This window comes from Triticum aestivum, chromosome 2B (genome assembly GCF_018294505.1).
Source record: "Triticum aestivum cultivar Chinese Spring chromosome 2B, IWGSC CS RefSeq v2.1, whole genome shotgun sequence".
In the NCBI taxonomy this organism is placed as follows: Eukaryota; Viridiplantae; Streptophyta; class Magnoliopsida; order Poales; family Poaceae; genus Triticum; species Triticum aestivum.
This window is the reverse complement of record NC_057798.1, coordinates 229,084,039-229,096,272: the sequence shown is the minus strand read 5'-3', so window position 1 is coordinate 229,096,272 and position 12,234 is coordinate 229,084,039. Positions and strand designations below refer to the sequence as shown.

General features: G+C 48.6%; 2 protein-coding genes across 2 annotated transcripts; one reads left to right on the top strand and one right to left on the bottom strand.

Moving 5' to 3' along the window:
- Positions 1–317: 317 nt before the first annotated feature.
- On the top strand, positions 318–7,479 carry LOC123044511 (HVA22-like protein k). The gene is made up of 8 exons (XM_044467254.1): positions 318–595; positions 1,432–1,490; positions 3,632–3,729; positions 4,112–4,163; positions 5,250–5,313; positions 6,327–6,422; positions 6,506–6,578; positions 7,105–7,479. Exons 1-8 carry the CDS (start codon positions 560–562, stop codon positions 7,212–7,214), a joined length of 588 nt encoding a protein of 195 aa, XP_044323189.1. The 5' UTR covers positions 318–559; the 3' UTR covers positions 7,215–7,479.
- A 1,014-nt stretch (positions 7,480–8,493) lies between these two features.
- Positions 8,494–11,431, bottom strand: LOC123044510 (zinc finger CCCH domain-containing protein 50). The gene is made up of 2 exons (XM_044467253.1): positions 11,168–11,431; positions 8,494–10,889 (listed from the first exon to the last, which is right to left on the bottom strand). Exons 1-2 carry the CDS (start codon positions 11,415–11,417, stop codon positions 8,836–8,838), a joined length of 2,304 nt encoding a protein of 767 aa, XP_044323188.1. The 5' UTR covers positions 11,418–11,431; the 3' UTR covers positions 8,494–8,835.
- Positions 11,432–12,234: the final 803 nt, after the last annotated feature.

The following is a 12,234-nucleotide window of genomic DNA, read 5'->3' as shown; positions in this document are numbered from 1 at the left end:
TATGGATTGAGAGACAGGACGGATGAAGCGTTTTTCTTCACTTGGCGGTGGCAGGACTTGTAATATAAACGAACTATACACGTTCTGTTGTGCCATGGCCGTACGATCTAAATCTGATGGCATCCACGTCGTTCGGATATGTTACAAACTGCCAGTCGACTGTATTTTAGCTTTCTCGTATAGTTTTATAGGAGGTTTATGCAATTTTGTCAGGACCATGAAGCATTTTTATGAGATCCATCCTGCCGGAAAAAATGTTTTACTGTAAAAATGTGAAAAAATGTTTTGTGGTACCCTATAAACCGATTTTTGTGGGTATCTGGATAGAGATGCTGTAAATCGGAAAAAAGGCCTAGTGCGCTAAATCGTCTCCTGCTTTTTTAGCTCCCGGCTTTCTCGTTGCGGCCGGCGTCGCTTCTCCCGCAGGTTTGTGCGCGTGCCCTCCTCCTGTCACGCCAGGAGCTCAGATCGCCGCGGATTCCTTGCCCTCCACGCAGCGGCCTCGCCCCCTGGGTCCGCGCGCCGTCTAGGGATCCCGGCTCCTCCTCCGCGGCGACCGATGGCTGCTCTTCTGGCGCCCGCCATCTCCGGCGAGGTACGCGCCTCCGACCAAACCCTGCCTCGTACGGAAACCCTAGATCGCACGAGTCGCGCGAGGAATCTCCCGCCTCATAAGGAGGCTGTGGGGTGTTGCTGTTGGCGCGGTTGCACCTTGTTCGTGTTGGAGTTTCGCCCGGTCGGCTCGGTTGGGGAGACGATTGGGTTGGGTGATGGGCTCGCGCCGAATCATGCATTGATTTTGCACTAGGAGGGCGTGTGAGGCGGTGAATTATTTCAGTCACTTTTGCTCGATGATCATAGTGTCGCTATTGCCAATCCTAGTTGTTGTATGCTAAAAGTACATCGTTGTATCTCTATTGAAGAGTGAGTAAGGTAGGCGACAAGTGCTTCGCTGCCGACATTATAATTATTACCCTGCTATTTGCAGCATGATCAAATTTGATTTGGATTTGATGGATTTTCTAGATTATGACTGGGTTCAGCTTAAAATAACCGTTCTGTTCTAGTGCATAGTCACTATTGACCAAATCAAAGTATGTCGGTGTGCCAGGGTTCGATCTTGTTTGGTGTACTTTGGTGTTCTTTGGTTCGTTTCTGACGATCCAACTAGTTGAATTGAAACATAGAGTGGTAGTGTTTGCAATGGCTTTAAGTGTTGCATTTAGATTTTCAATTGTCAGATAGTTATGCTGATACACTGACTTCTGGCTGAGCCATTGATTGTAATTTTGTCTTGTGTTATTGTCTGATAACTTGTCTAAACTCGTAAGCATCCTGGATGGATTTTCACTTCGTCTTGGATACAATCGTTACTTGCAAGTGAATGTTATGCTTTGTGCTGAAATCCTGAGACTGCATTTCATCAAATAGGTCGGTTTGCGGCTTTTACTGGCACCACTAAGCTCAAATGTTGTCATCCGCACAGCCAGGTATACTTGAAGCGTTGTAAATTAATTGGCATGGTTTTCATCTGGTTTCATGTCATGCTTCTTGTAAGTTGATTATTTCTTTGGCTAGTTCGTTTTGTTAAGGTGTTTGCTTATTGTGCTTTTTAGGCGCATTGAGCGTGTTAGTGAATAATTGTACTATCATTTGGAGATCATCACATTTTTAGTTTTTATCTTGCTACACGCTGTCAAATTGTTGCCATCATCAATAAGTATTTTGTTCATATTAGCAACAGCTAATTATTTGGTCTATGCTGAAAGCAAGTGTCACATCTCATATTGTTAGAGTACGTAATGAGCCTAATGGGCCCATTAGTCTTAGGGTTAATTAGAGATAAGGGTCGCTTGCTTAGGGGTCAAGTAAGCCTTGCTTGGGAGTCAAGTAAACCTCTCTATATAAAGAGAGGAGATGTATCAATCTAATCAAGCAAGAATTAAGAAGGAAATCCCTTCCCTCTTGCCCGGCCATGGGCAAAAAGGCCCCCGCCCGGCCCTCTCGCGCCCTCCTTCTAGCAGCGCCATAACAATTTGGTATCAGCTAGCTTCGGTTCGATCATGTCTTCACCGCCGCCAAGCCCGTCTCTTCCGCTGCCGGTCACATCGTCGCCTTCGGCGACCACCACGACCGTCGCCCCGCTCCTGCCCGTGCCGGGATCCTCGGTCGCGCCCGCCCCTGCCGTCCTCACCCCGGAGGAGGTGTTCGGGGTGCTGCGGGACCTAACCCAGGCGGTCCAGGAGATCCACATGTTCTTGGCCGGGTCCTACGGGCCGCCCCGGCTGCGCCGCCCATCGCCGCCCCCGCGCCGCCGTGGCTACCGTGGCAGCCGCCGCACCAGGCGGCCTTCGTCGGGCCGCTGCAGCTGCCATCCATCGCCACCACCGCCCAGCCCTAGCTACAGTGGCAGCCGCCGCTCCTAGCGGCCTCCGCCGCGCCCGGCGCTTTGCCGCAGCAGCCGCTGCCGCTGCCCGGCGCGACACCGCAGCAGCCACCGCTGGTCAGCTCCGCCGCCCAAAATGGGATGCCCTACGACGGGACTGCGACGACCTTGTTCCCATCAGCGCCGCCGCCATCCCAGGGTGTCCACATCCAGCAGATCAAGTCCCCGCCGCCGCAGTCACCGCTTCCGTCTTGGATCGCTACCCGCCACGTGTCGGCGGCGGTGAGGCTGCAGGCTGCTGCGGGCGGCCTCCTAGTGCGTCGGCGTGTGCGGGAGATGCGTGGTCTGCAGCTGCTGCTCCTCCAAGTTGCCCTTCGCTGCGCAAAGGACCTCGATCTCGTCCGCTGCATCGGGGATCTTGGGCATGCGGTTTCCCCCACGGGCGGCGGGCATGCTGTTTTCCCCGTGGGCAGCGACCTCAAAGTCTGCGACATCGGCGGTTGGGGGGGGGGGGGCGCACCCCTCCTCGACATTCTCCATCGCAAGCCCTCCACTCTTCCCTGTGCAGTGCAGACCAACATCGATTTGTCCAGGTGGTGTCCATGGGATCCAGGTGGCTGTACACGTGCACGTCCAAAATAAAGCGTCCCAGTCTATTTCAGTTTGAGAGTAATAACACAAGCCGAGATGTAAAAGGCTTGTTTTTAGGTGTTAGGTTTGTGTTGCGTCGAGTCATGGTTATAAGTTGGTTAGGCTGCAGCTCGAGGACAAGCTGCATGTCCAGGTGGGGTGTAGTGTTAGAGTACGTAATGAGCCTAATGGGCCCATTAGTCTTAGGGTTAATTAGAGATAAGGGTCGCTTGCTTAGGGGTCAAGTAAGCCTTGCTTGGGAGTCAAGTAAACCTCTCTATATAAAGAGAGGAGATGTATCAATCTAATCAAGCAAGAATTAAGAAGGAAATCCCTTCCCTCTTGCCCGGCCGTGGGCAAAAAGGCCCCCGGCCAGCCCTCTCGCGCCCTCCTTCTAGCAGCGCCATAAAACATATGCATATGCTCATCTACTAAATTTTAGCTACATGAGACGAGCATAATATGTATTATCAAAGTGGCAAGATGCTAATGTGTAGTTAGATAATTGTCTAGCAGGATGCAACCTATACTTATTGTAGCAACCCTGTTAATAGACGAGCTATTGTTTTTGTTGTGGAAGAAATTCATCATATGATCCTCACTCTGCTGGTACAGTTGTGCGGTGGGCATTGGTCTGCCTGTATACTCCACTTACAGGGCTATAGAAAAGAAAGATCAAGATGAGAAAGAGCGGTTGCTCCTTTATTGGGCAGGTATATAATAAATGAATTTGTAGTAAAATTTTCATTTCTACTGTGAAGCAACTTCTTAAAAATGGACATGTTTTGAGGCATATTGATGTATTTAGTCATGCTAAATGAAAGTGAACTTATCTTCCTAAATTTTCCATATGGGTATCTATACTCTTCAAATAAAAAAATCTCTGCGCAGTGGCTTCAATGGTGTAATTATATTACGAGATTTGTATGTACATTTCTAAACAATAGGAAACAAACGATAAAATTCACTTTACATGGACACAAATGGACAATTCCAAAAGCACATGTATCTTCACTCTATTTTTATTTGATTTCATGCCGGAGATTTTCTTGATCTGTTGGTGCTTGTAACATTTAATATCCAATTATTTTGCAGCATATGGATCTTTTAGCATTGTGGAATCCTTTGCTGATAAGCTTGTTTCAAGGTATGAACAGTATTTGTCAAGGTCGAAGAGTACTTTCTCATTATTTGTGGCATTGATATGAATTGTAATGACACTGCGATGTGGGGTCTTTGTATCCCTTTGTAGCTGCCCCTTGCATTTTGGTATCAGATTCCATGTAGGCATCTTTAAATGCAAATATGCATACTGAATACTGAATATGTCCTACATATGGAAGTAATACGTCCTTATAGTTATAGGACACAATTGATATACAACCAAATTGATTTTTGTACAAACTATTATAGTTCCATAAAATGTATTTGTGAATTTCCCACGAAAAGTACTACATAATGCTTGTATTCACCTATAGTAAGTATTTAAGTAGCATCAGTTTATTGAATGTATCCTGTATTTGTGGATTGTGATTATTTCTGGCCCTCATCCTGTTATTACTGGTAAACTGCAGTAAAAATGTAAATAGTTGTCTCAGGTGTGCTGTCCCATGATGATTTATTAAATTTGTGTATGTTATCTTTCAACCGAACCTCTGCACCGCAGCCCTTGATGATTGCTGTACCTGGTAAGTTAGCATACTGGCATGGACTGTAGTGCCTGCTTTACTTCAGTGAGTAATAAAGTTCCAAATACCAAAGGGGACAGGAGTGGCCGGGTTCCTGTTGTTCTATATATTACTTGTTAAAGCGTAACTCATACTTCCCTGAATCAGATCTTGAAATTTTTGAAATCCAAAACTAGTTTATCAAGGCCAGACTGGTTTGGAGGCCATAGATTGTCTGGTTTACAGTAGAATAACAAACCCATACAGGTGTAACCCATTCCTAATCATGATTGGACATAAAAGTTGTACTGGAACTTGCAACCAGTAGGCAATTGCTAGAAACGGTTTAGGACTGAAAAAGCCTAGGAAGCACTGAGAATAATTTGAGTAAAAAAACACGCAGAGTTGGAACGCTTCAGTCGGGCAATGGCCAGATCTCTTATTTCTTCTCTAGTGAATGTCTTGTATGATGCATCTAATTGTATTATAACCATTGTAAGCGAGTTATTTTCTACCTCTCCTAGAAATTATTTTTGATCATTATGTACTCTGTTATTGTTTTGCAGTGTTCCTCTCTATTACCATGCGAAATTTGCTATCCTTATATGGCTCCAGTTTCCTTCAAACGGTGTAAGTCATAAACCAACTATTTTTCCAAAAATGTTAATATCTCTTTTTTTTTATATTCCTACATCTATATGTACAACCGAAAGCTGTGCACTATAATTTTTTTTATTGTTTAAATGATCCATAGAGAAGTAAAATAAACAAAACATAGTTTTTTACTTGATGTTTGTTGTTAACTTAACATGTAATGAACTAGTTTTTGAAAATGATAGATTTTTTATATGAATATCAATGTTGGACAGAGGTATGTCAAACTTTTTCTACACCAAGGTTATCAGAATCAAGAAGTATAAACTGAAAACTCACTTGACATAGTCAGTTGAGAATTCGGATGGTTAGTCGATTGATATGATTGTGACATTAAAGAGTGCAGCCGTAGTGGAAGCTGACAATTTGCAAGGTTTATATTTCTCATAGGATGATGTAGCCGGTAGCATTTGATTCTTGGCTATACAATCTGAAACCAAACATAATTACATATATGCCACCCAGAATTTTTCCGGTTCCTGATATTCCGTCGAAAAATCCCTGTCCCAAAGTACCATTCAGAATTTCACCAAGTCCTAATTACATCACCTCCAAACTTTACCGATTAATTGGAATACGATGTACACATTTATTACACCACATGTAGTCTGTTAACAGCTAAGTAATGGAAGTTGAATATTTGGGGCTTGGTCAGAATCTGACTATTATATTTGGAAGAGGTCATTTTTCTTGTGGCATATTTGGCACTAACTGAATTTGCGAGTCATCTGTTCTCAGTGCATTCCTTGGCCCAGTATTCTTTTCCTTAAGATAGAGTCGTGCTATGATTAATTGATCATGTAGCCGAAAGCCTGTGATTTGAATTTTTTTTATAGAGCTTTAAGCATCATGTTCATGCCTGTGTTGCAAATTTTCTGCTGCTTTTTAGCCAGATGACATATTGTTGACTAGAAGTTAAATCTAAATGATCTGGTGTAATTATTGTCCTTCATCATTACTAACAGAGGTGTCCCCTTTTGTCCTTTCAGGGATCAAAGCATGTGTACAGAAGATACCTGCGCCCGTTTTTCCGGAAGCATCAAGCAAAAATTGATAGAATCCTGAATATTTTGTCCAAGGAACTTGTGAGTGTGTTTTGATATGTATGGATGTATACATGTTTTAATGAATATATTACTAATGGACATCAAATTCTCAACAAAACCAGACGAAGTTTGTGAGCAACCATGAAGATGAAATTCGTTTTGTAGAGAACATGGCCATCAGGGGTGCTTCAACAGGTACAGAACGAGAATTAGTTCCTCTACAATTGACAAAAAAACAGTATGCTTGTGCAGACAAATGCTTAATATTGGGCATACATGGCAACTTAAATATCTGATCGTAAATTGGGGCCCTAACTTACCTAATCATTGACTTTTGGTCATGGTATTATGCTTGCACGGCCATGGAGATTGATCTCTGTCGGGCCAATTTCCTCAATCAGTATAATTTCAGTCATGTTTTATTGTTTCCATCTTGCTAAATCCTTCATCATTTTCGCCATGCTTTCTTAATATTTTAAACTACAGCCAATCTTTTTATCAGCTTAATACTGTATACTGCAATGCCTTTTATGTGCTATCTTGCTTCTTAGAGTTATGTTCACAAGTTTACATTCCTAACCTCATATCTTTTACGTACTCCGTAAAGAAATATAAGAGCGTTTGGATTACTACTTCAGTGATCTATAAGCGCTCATATATTAGTACATTATAAGTTCACAGTTTGAGGTAAAATAATTTGCGTTGCTTGTGTGTGGAACAGCAAATTACATCGTAAATGGGCTTGACCAACCTGGAGAATCAGAAGAAGTTAGCGTGACTGAAGACCCAAATTCAACCCCGACAGAAGAGCCAGACACACCTAGGAGTTGAAACTTGAGCTTGGTTGCCACACTTGCCAGTCTCCCCGCAAGATGTGTCTGGTGCAGCAAGTACCATCACTCTGCAGAAATGTTCCTTTAGAACTGTGAATATGTGTTTCTGAACAAGTCGGATTACGTTTCAAGCAGTAGGAGTGGATACTGTCCACTTGTATCAGAGTACTCGTATTATGGTGCTACAAAAGTTGCAGCACAGGTTTGTGGGTGACTGTTTGAAATCGACTGGAGTGTTACAATATACTTGCAGTTTCGTACTTTGTTGGATCGTCAGTAATCTTTCATTGTCATGCTTCCTGCAAGTTCACCAATAGCTTTTATTCCAAACATTTTGTGTATCGCAAAGTTCGCCAATTACCACTCTACAAGAAATTTATTCAAACATTTTTGTGTATTGCATAGTTCGCCAATTACCGCTGTACAAGAAATTTATCCAAACGTTCTTGTGTACAAATAAAGTACACTGCCTGCTGCGGATGATCGCAGCAGATGCAGTTCAAAATCTAAATTTGCTGAACGATGCCATGTCATGGTAGTTGAAACTCGCTTTGGCCTAGAACTGTTCGTTCAACGCTTATGACCGAACCGCCCACGCATTTTCTTGTTGGGAGGCGGCTGCTTTATTCGTCATCTCTGACGGGTGGTGGCTGAACACGAAGACACACATGTGGAGCAACTACGGTACGTCCTTGGGACAAAATGCCGCCCAAGTGAGTGAATATTCAACTTTGAACCAACGTTCTTTATTCAGTCTCTGAACAAGAGATCTGAGCTTACGAGGTGCCTTGTGCGATGATGTGTAGAGAAATGTTCCGCGTAAAAATACCTCGCGAACGTTTCATTTCGCGACAACTGATACAATGTACTCCTAACAAAGGGCAAGGGTGCAACTACAGATCCTGCTACCCCTAACAAAGGGCCCGTGACAAATGATTTACGCTTCTTCGCTTCACAGCTAAAAGTTTGAATTCGTAATTATTCGGTCCACAGTTCCACAAGCATTTGATACAGAAAAATAGACATGCATTATACAAGATCATTCATATTTCGGTTCCCATGTCATTTATGAAATGCAGGCCAGACAAAGATAAACATCATCTGTAGAGCAGATAATTACATTTATCTGAACCAGTACACGTTTTGAAGCATACAGACCGTCTAGTAACAATACTGCTTTCCATGTTTTACTAAAAAACCTCAGAGCGGCAAAACAGCAGCATAACAGAAAGAGGATTAAAAAAAAACAGAGCGAAAATAGACGGCAATCAACAATGTTATCACAAAATAATCATTCATTTCGATGAAGAATTGACAATTCTAGTCTCTTTGGAGGAATCTTGTATTCAAGACCCGCCTGAACTAACCAAAAGAATACTAGTTAGGACAATGAAGAGGTTGTTTACTGAATATCCTTAACTGCTTTCAGCTACCAATCTGCTTTCAGCTAGACCGGATGCTCTGTTTTTTTCAACACCATCTCTGACTTTGCCACCAAAAATTCAAGAATAAAAATGAATAATTATTATTTACTAGGACCAGCAACTATTCTTCTTTGGTAAATAACCACCTTGCAAAATGATGGTCTCATCAACTGTGGACTTGGCCACCTCCTTCAGTCACTTCTGATCCGTCTGCAGCTGCTCAAGCCAAGCACCAATGGCCATCTGATCCAATAAATCAGCCTGGTTGTTCCAGTCAGGCCTGTTTGCCGATCCAGAAGCCATGCCTCCAGACATGCCCAGCTGCATTTCACCCCTGTTGCTGTTCAGTGACCGCCCCCATGGTGCATCTGGCTCCTTCTCTGCAAACCCTGGTTGATCAGGGCATCTCAACCGATCCAGCTCCTCACCATCAACACCCCAGTCAACCTTACCCATTGGGGAAGAACCCACGTTGCCCCATGAAGCAGCATTAGAATTCCGTGGCGAGCCCACGGATGGCAGCTGGTGCTTGTTCAGGGAAGAGAACTGCTCATACATCTCACGCTGCGTGACGGTGGCTCCGAAACGGGCACTCATGGGCGATGTTGGCTCCATGAGCCGAGGGGATCGAGGAGACATGCCACTAATTGGAGAATGGACAAGTGCTGCCGGATCAAGAGCCCTTGGTGAGTACATTCTGTTGGTGTTGACAGGTGAGAGGAGACCCTTCTGCTGATGAAGCTTGTTAAGGATGGCTGATTTGTGGGCTGGTGAGTAGGCTGAGTGACCTTGATCATTGGTGAACCTCGGTGACATTGCCATCTCTGAAGCATACATATCTTCAAGACTGGTGGGGGCAATTGCTGTAGGCCTGATGCTGAGGCCAGTAGAAAGACGGGGCTGGGGACGGCTGCTGGGAGGGAGGCAGAGTGCCCCAAGGTACTGTGACTCCCAGTCGAGGAGCAAGCCAAGGTCTTCAACGGTCGCATCTCCTGCATTGAAAGAAGAACGCAGCCTGCTACCTTGAAGCCAATGCGCAGAAGCAGCTCCGCCATTGTTCACGGCAGATGGTGATCCAGGAGGCGGCACAAAGTGCCTAGGAGATCCAGGAAGAAGCCCAAGAGCAGCGGCGGCAGTCATGTCGATGGATGAAGTTGCACGGGGTGATAGCAGACCAGCGCCGCTGTTGTGCGGCACATGGCGGAGCTCATCTTCATCATGCGCGAAGAAGCAGATGCGGCGGGCGCAAGCAGCACCCTCCTTGCAGAGCCTGGTGCGGTACTGTGTTGGGTGCAGCCAGCTCTCGAACACGCCATGGGAGAACTCACAGTTGTCACCACTGGGGCAGCCACCAGGGCGCCGGAAGTTGGGGCAAGGCACCGCAGTGTACGGGTGCTTGCGGGGGTCACGGCGGCGCGCGTTTTCGCCGGGGTGCACGAAGGGGCACTCGGTCCAGTCATGCGAGTAAGCACGGGAGCACGGACGCACCTTGAAAGCAAACATGCGGAACTCGTCCGAGGCATAGACGCTGCTCTTGATGTCTGGCAGCGTCGGATCCACCGGGTACTCCTTCTTGGCGCGATCCACGGTGATGGGAGACAGCGACGACGAGCGCGACGACGGCGACCTGTTGCCCTCGTCGTCTGGCGAGGACGAAAGCGGCGGGGACGACGCCCCAGAAGCTGCTGAGGTAGCCACGGCGAGGGCCCGGCGGCGGCCAAGAAGTATCTCAAGATCGCCCAGGGCGTCTGCCGAAGCCGGATGAGCCCGAACGACGTCAGCCGGGGCGCGGCCGGTGGAGTCGACAGTAGCTGGGTCCGCGCCGGCGTCCAGAAGCATCTTGACGACCTGGACGGCGTTGCAGGAGCCGCCGGAGGCGGCACAGTGAAGCGGGGTGAAGCCATCGCCGCCAGGCCGACGAGCTACATCGACCCAGCCGGCGCGGCCGAGCAGCAGCGAGACCACGCGCGCGCTGCCGTACGTGGCCGCCACCATGAGCGGCGTGCGCGGCTCGTACGCCTTGCTCCGGCCATACCAGAGCCCGACGTCATCGGCCAGCTCAGCCGCCTCCTCGCCAGCTCCCTCGAGCGCCGCCCTCATCCCATCAACGTCGTCCGCCGCAGCGAGCTCGAGCAGCGCCGCGAGCCTGTCCCGCCGGCCCGCGCCGGCTGCCTGAGCACGGTCGAGATCGGGAAGGTCTCCCATTGCTTGGACTAGCGAACAAGGACGATACAACAAGCTCAACACATCTGCGAAAGAGGCAATACCAGGAGGGGTTATATAGATTCAGCAGCTGGCGGAGATAGCCCCGGAATCGGGATCAGAAATCGTCCAACAAGGAAGGCGAGGAAAAGGAAAGGTTGGGGCCGACGAATCGGAGCCCCGCCTCGTATGGCAGGAAACCAATCAGCCGAACCCAATCGGGATACTGGCGCCGGGAGGGAGCGGACGCCGATCCGAACACCGGAATCGACGGGGGGAAGGGGAGGATTATTTGGAAAGTATTAAATGAGCAGTATCAATTTACCTCCCGGCGCGGGATGATCCACCCCAAACCAATCCAAACCCAATCCGGTCGAGCTGGATCGGAGGAGCTCCTCCTCCTCCTCCTCCCGTCCGGCGGCGGCTACCTTCGCCGGAGAGGCGAAACCAAAACTGCCTTGGGGGACGGAGCAGAGCCTAGTGGTGTAGACAGAGAGAGAGAGAGGGACAGCGGGGAGGGAGGACTCGCAGTTTACTGGTGGTGGTGATGGTGCCGAGGAGTTAAATTGTCTCATTCCTCGGGCGCAGCGGCCCGCGACCCCCCGGAGATCTAGCCCCCGGCCCTCCACCGCCACCGACATGTGGTCCCGGTGGTACGTCGGGCGACGCTGTCAGTGAGACGGCTGGGTAGAGTAGAGATCCGCGCGGTGCGGGGTTTGTAAATGGGAATTCACTGCGTGGTGGGCCCCGCGCGGGATTTCAAACAGGCGGGTGGTGCTGACCGCTCGCGTCGCGGTGGGGTCGGGGCGGCCGCTGCCCGGACACGCGGGCGCGCATCGGGCCGTCGGTCGGCGGGGCGGACGGCCCGGATCGCGCGGGGCAGGTGGCGGATGTGAGATTCGGCGCCGAAAGCCTCGGTTGTATCTCCGTCGGGGCCGTACCCAAGGTCGGTTTCGCTCGGGGGTGAAAGAAAGGTCGTCGGTGGCCCCGCTCCCACGTGCTCCCGGTGCACGGTGGACCGCCCTCTCCGCCGCCCTGCCCGAGCGTGGCAAACGTGGTTTGTTTGCGGCCTGGGCGGTGGGCTCGGTCCAGTGGGGATGGTGCGCGCGGCGGGCGGACGCGCCGAGGGGACCGCGGAGGTGGATTGGAGTTGGGGGGATGGGCCGGTGGAGTCCGCGGGGAGCGGGCGGCTGTCAAAGTTCGTGTGCCCGGACGTGGGCCACGCCCGTCGGCGGAAGGACGGGGGAGGAAACCGTTGTCACGTACGCGCGGCATGGCGGCCTACGTTTCTCTGTCCGTCCGCTTCAGTTCGTTGCAGTTTCTCCGGTCCGTGCGTGTTTATCGGGTTGAGTCAAACTATGCGTATAAGATTTATTTGAAGTCAAACTATGC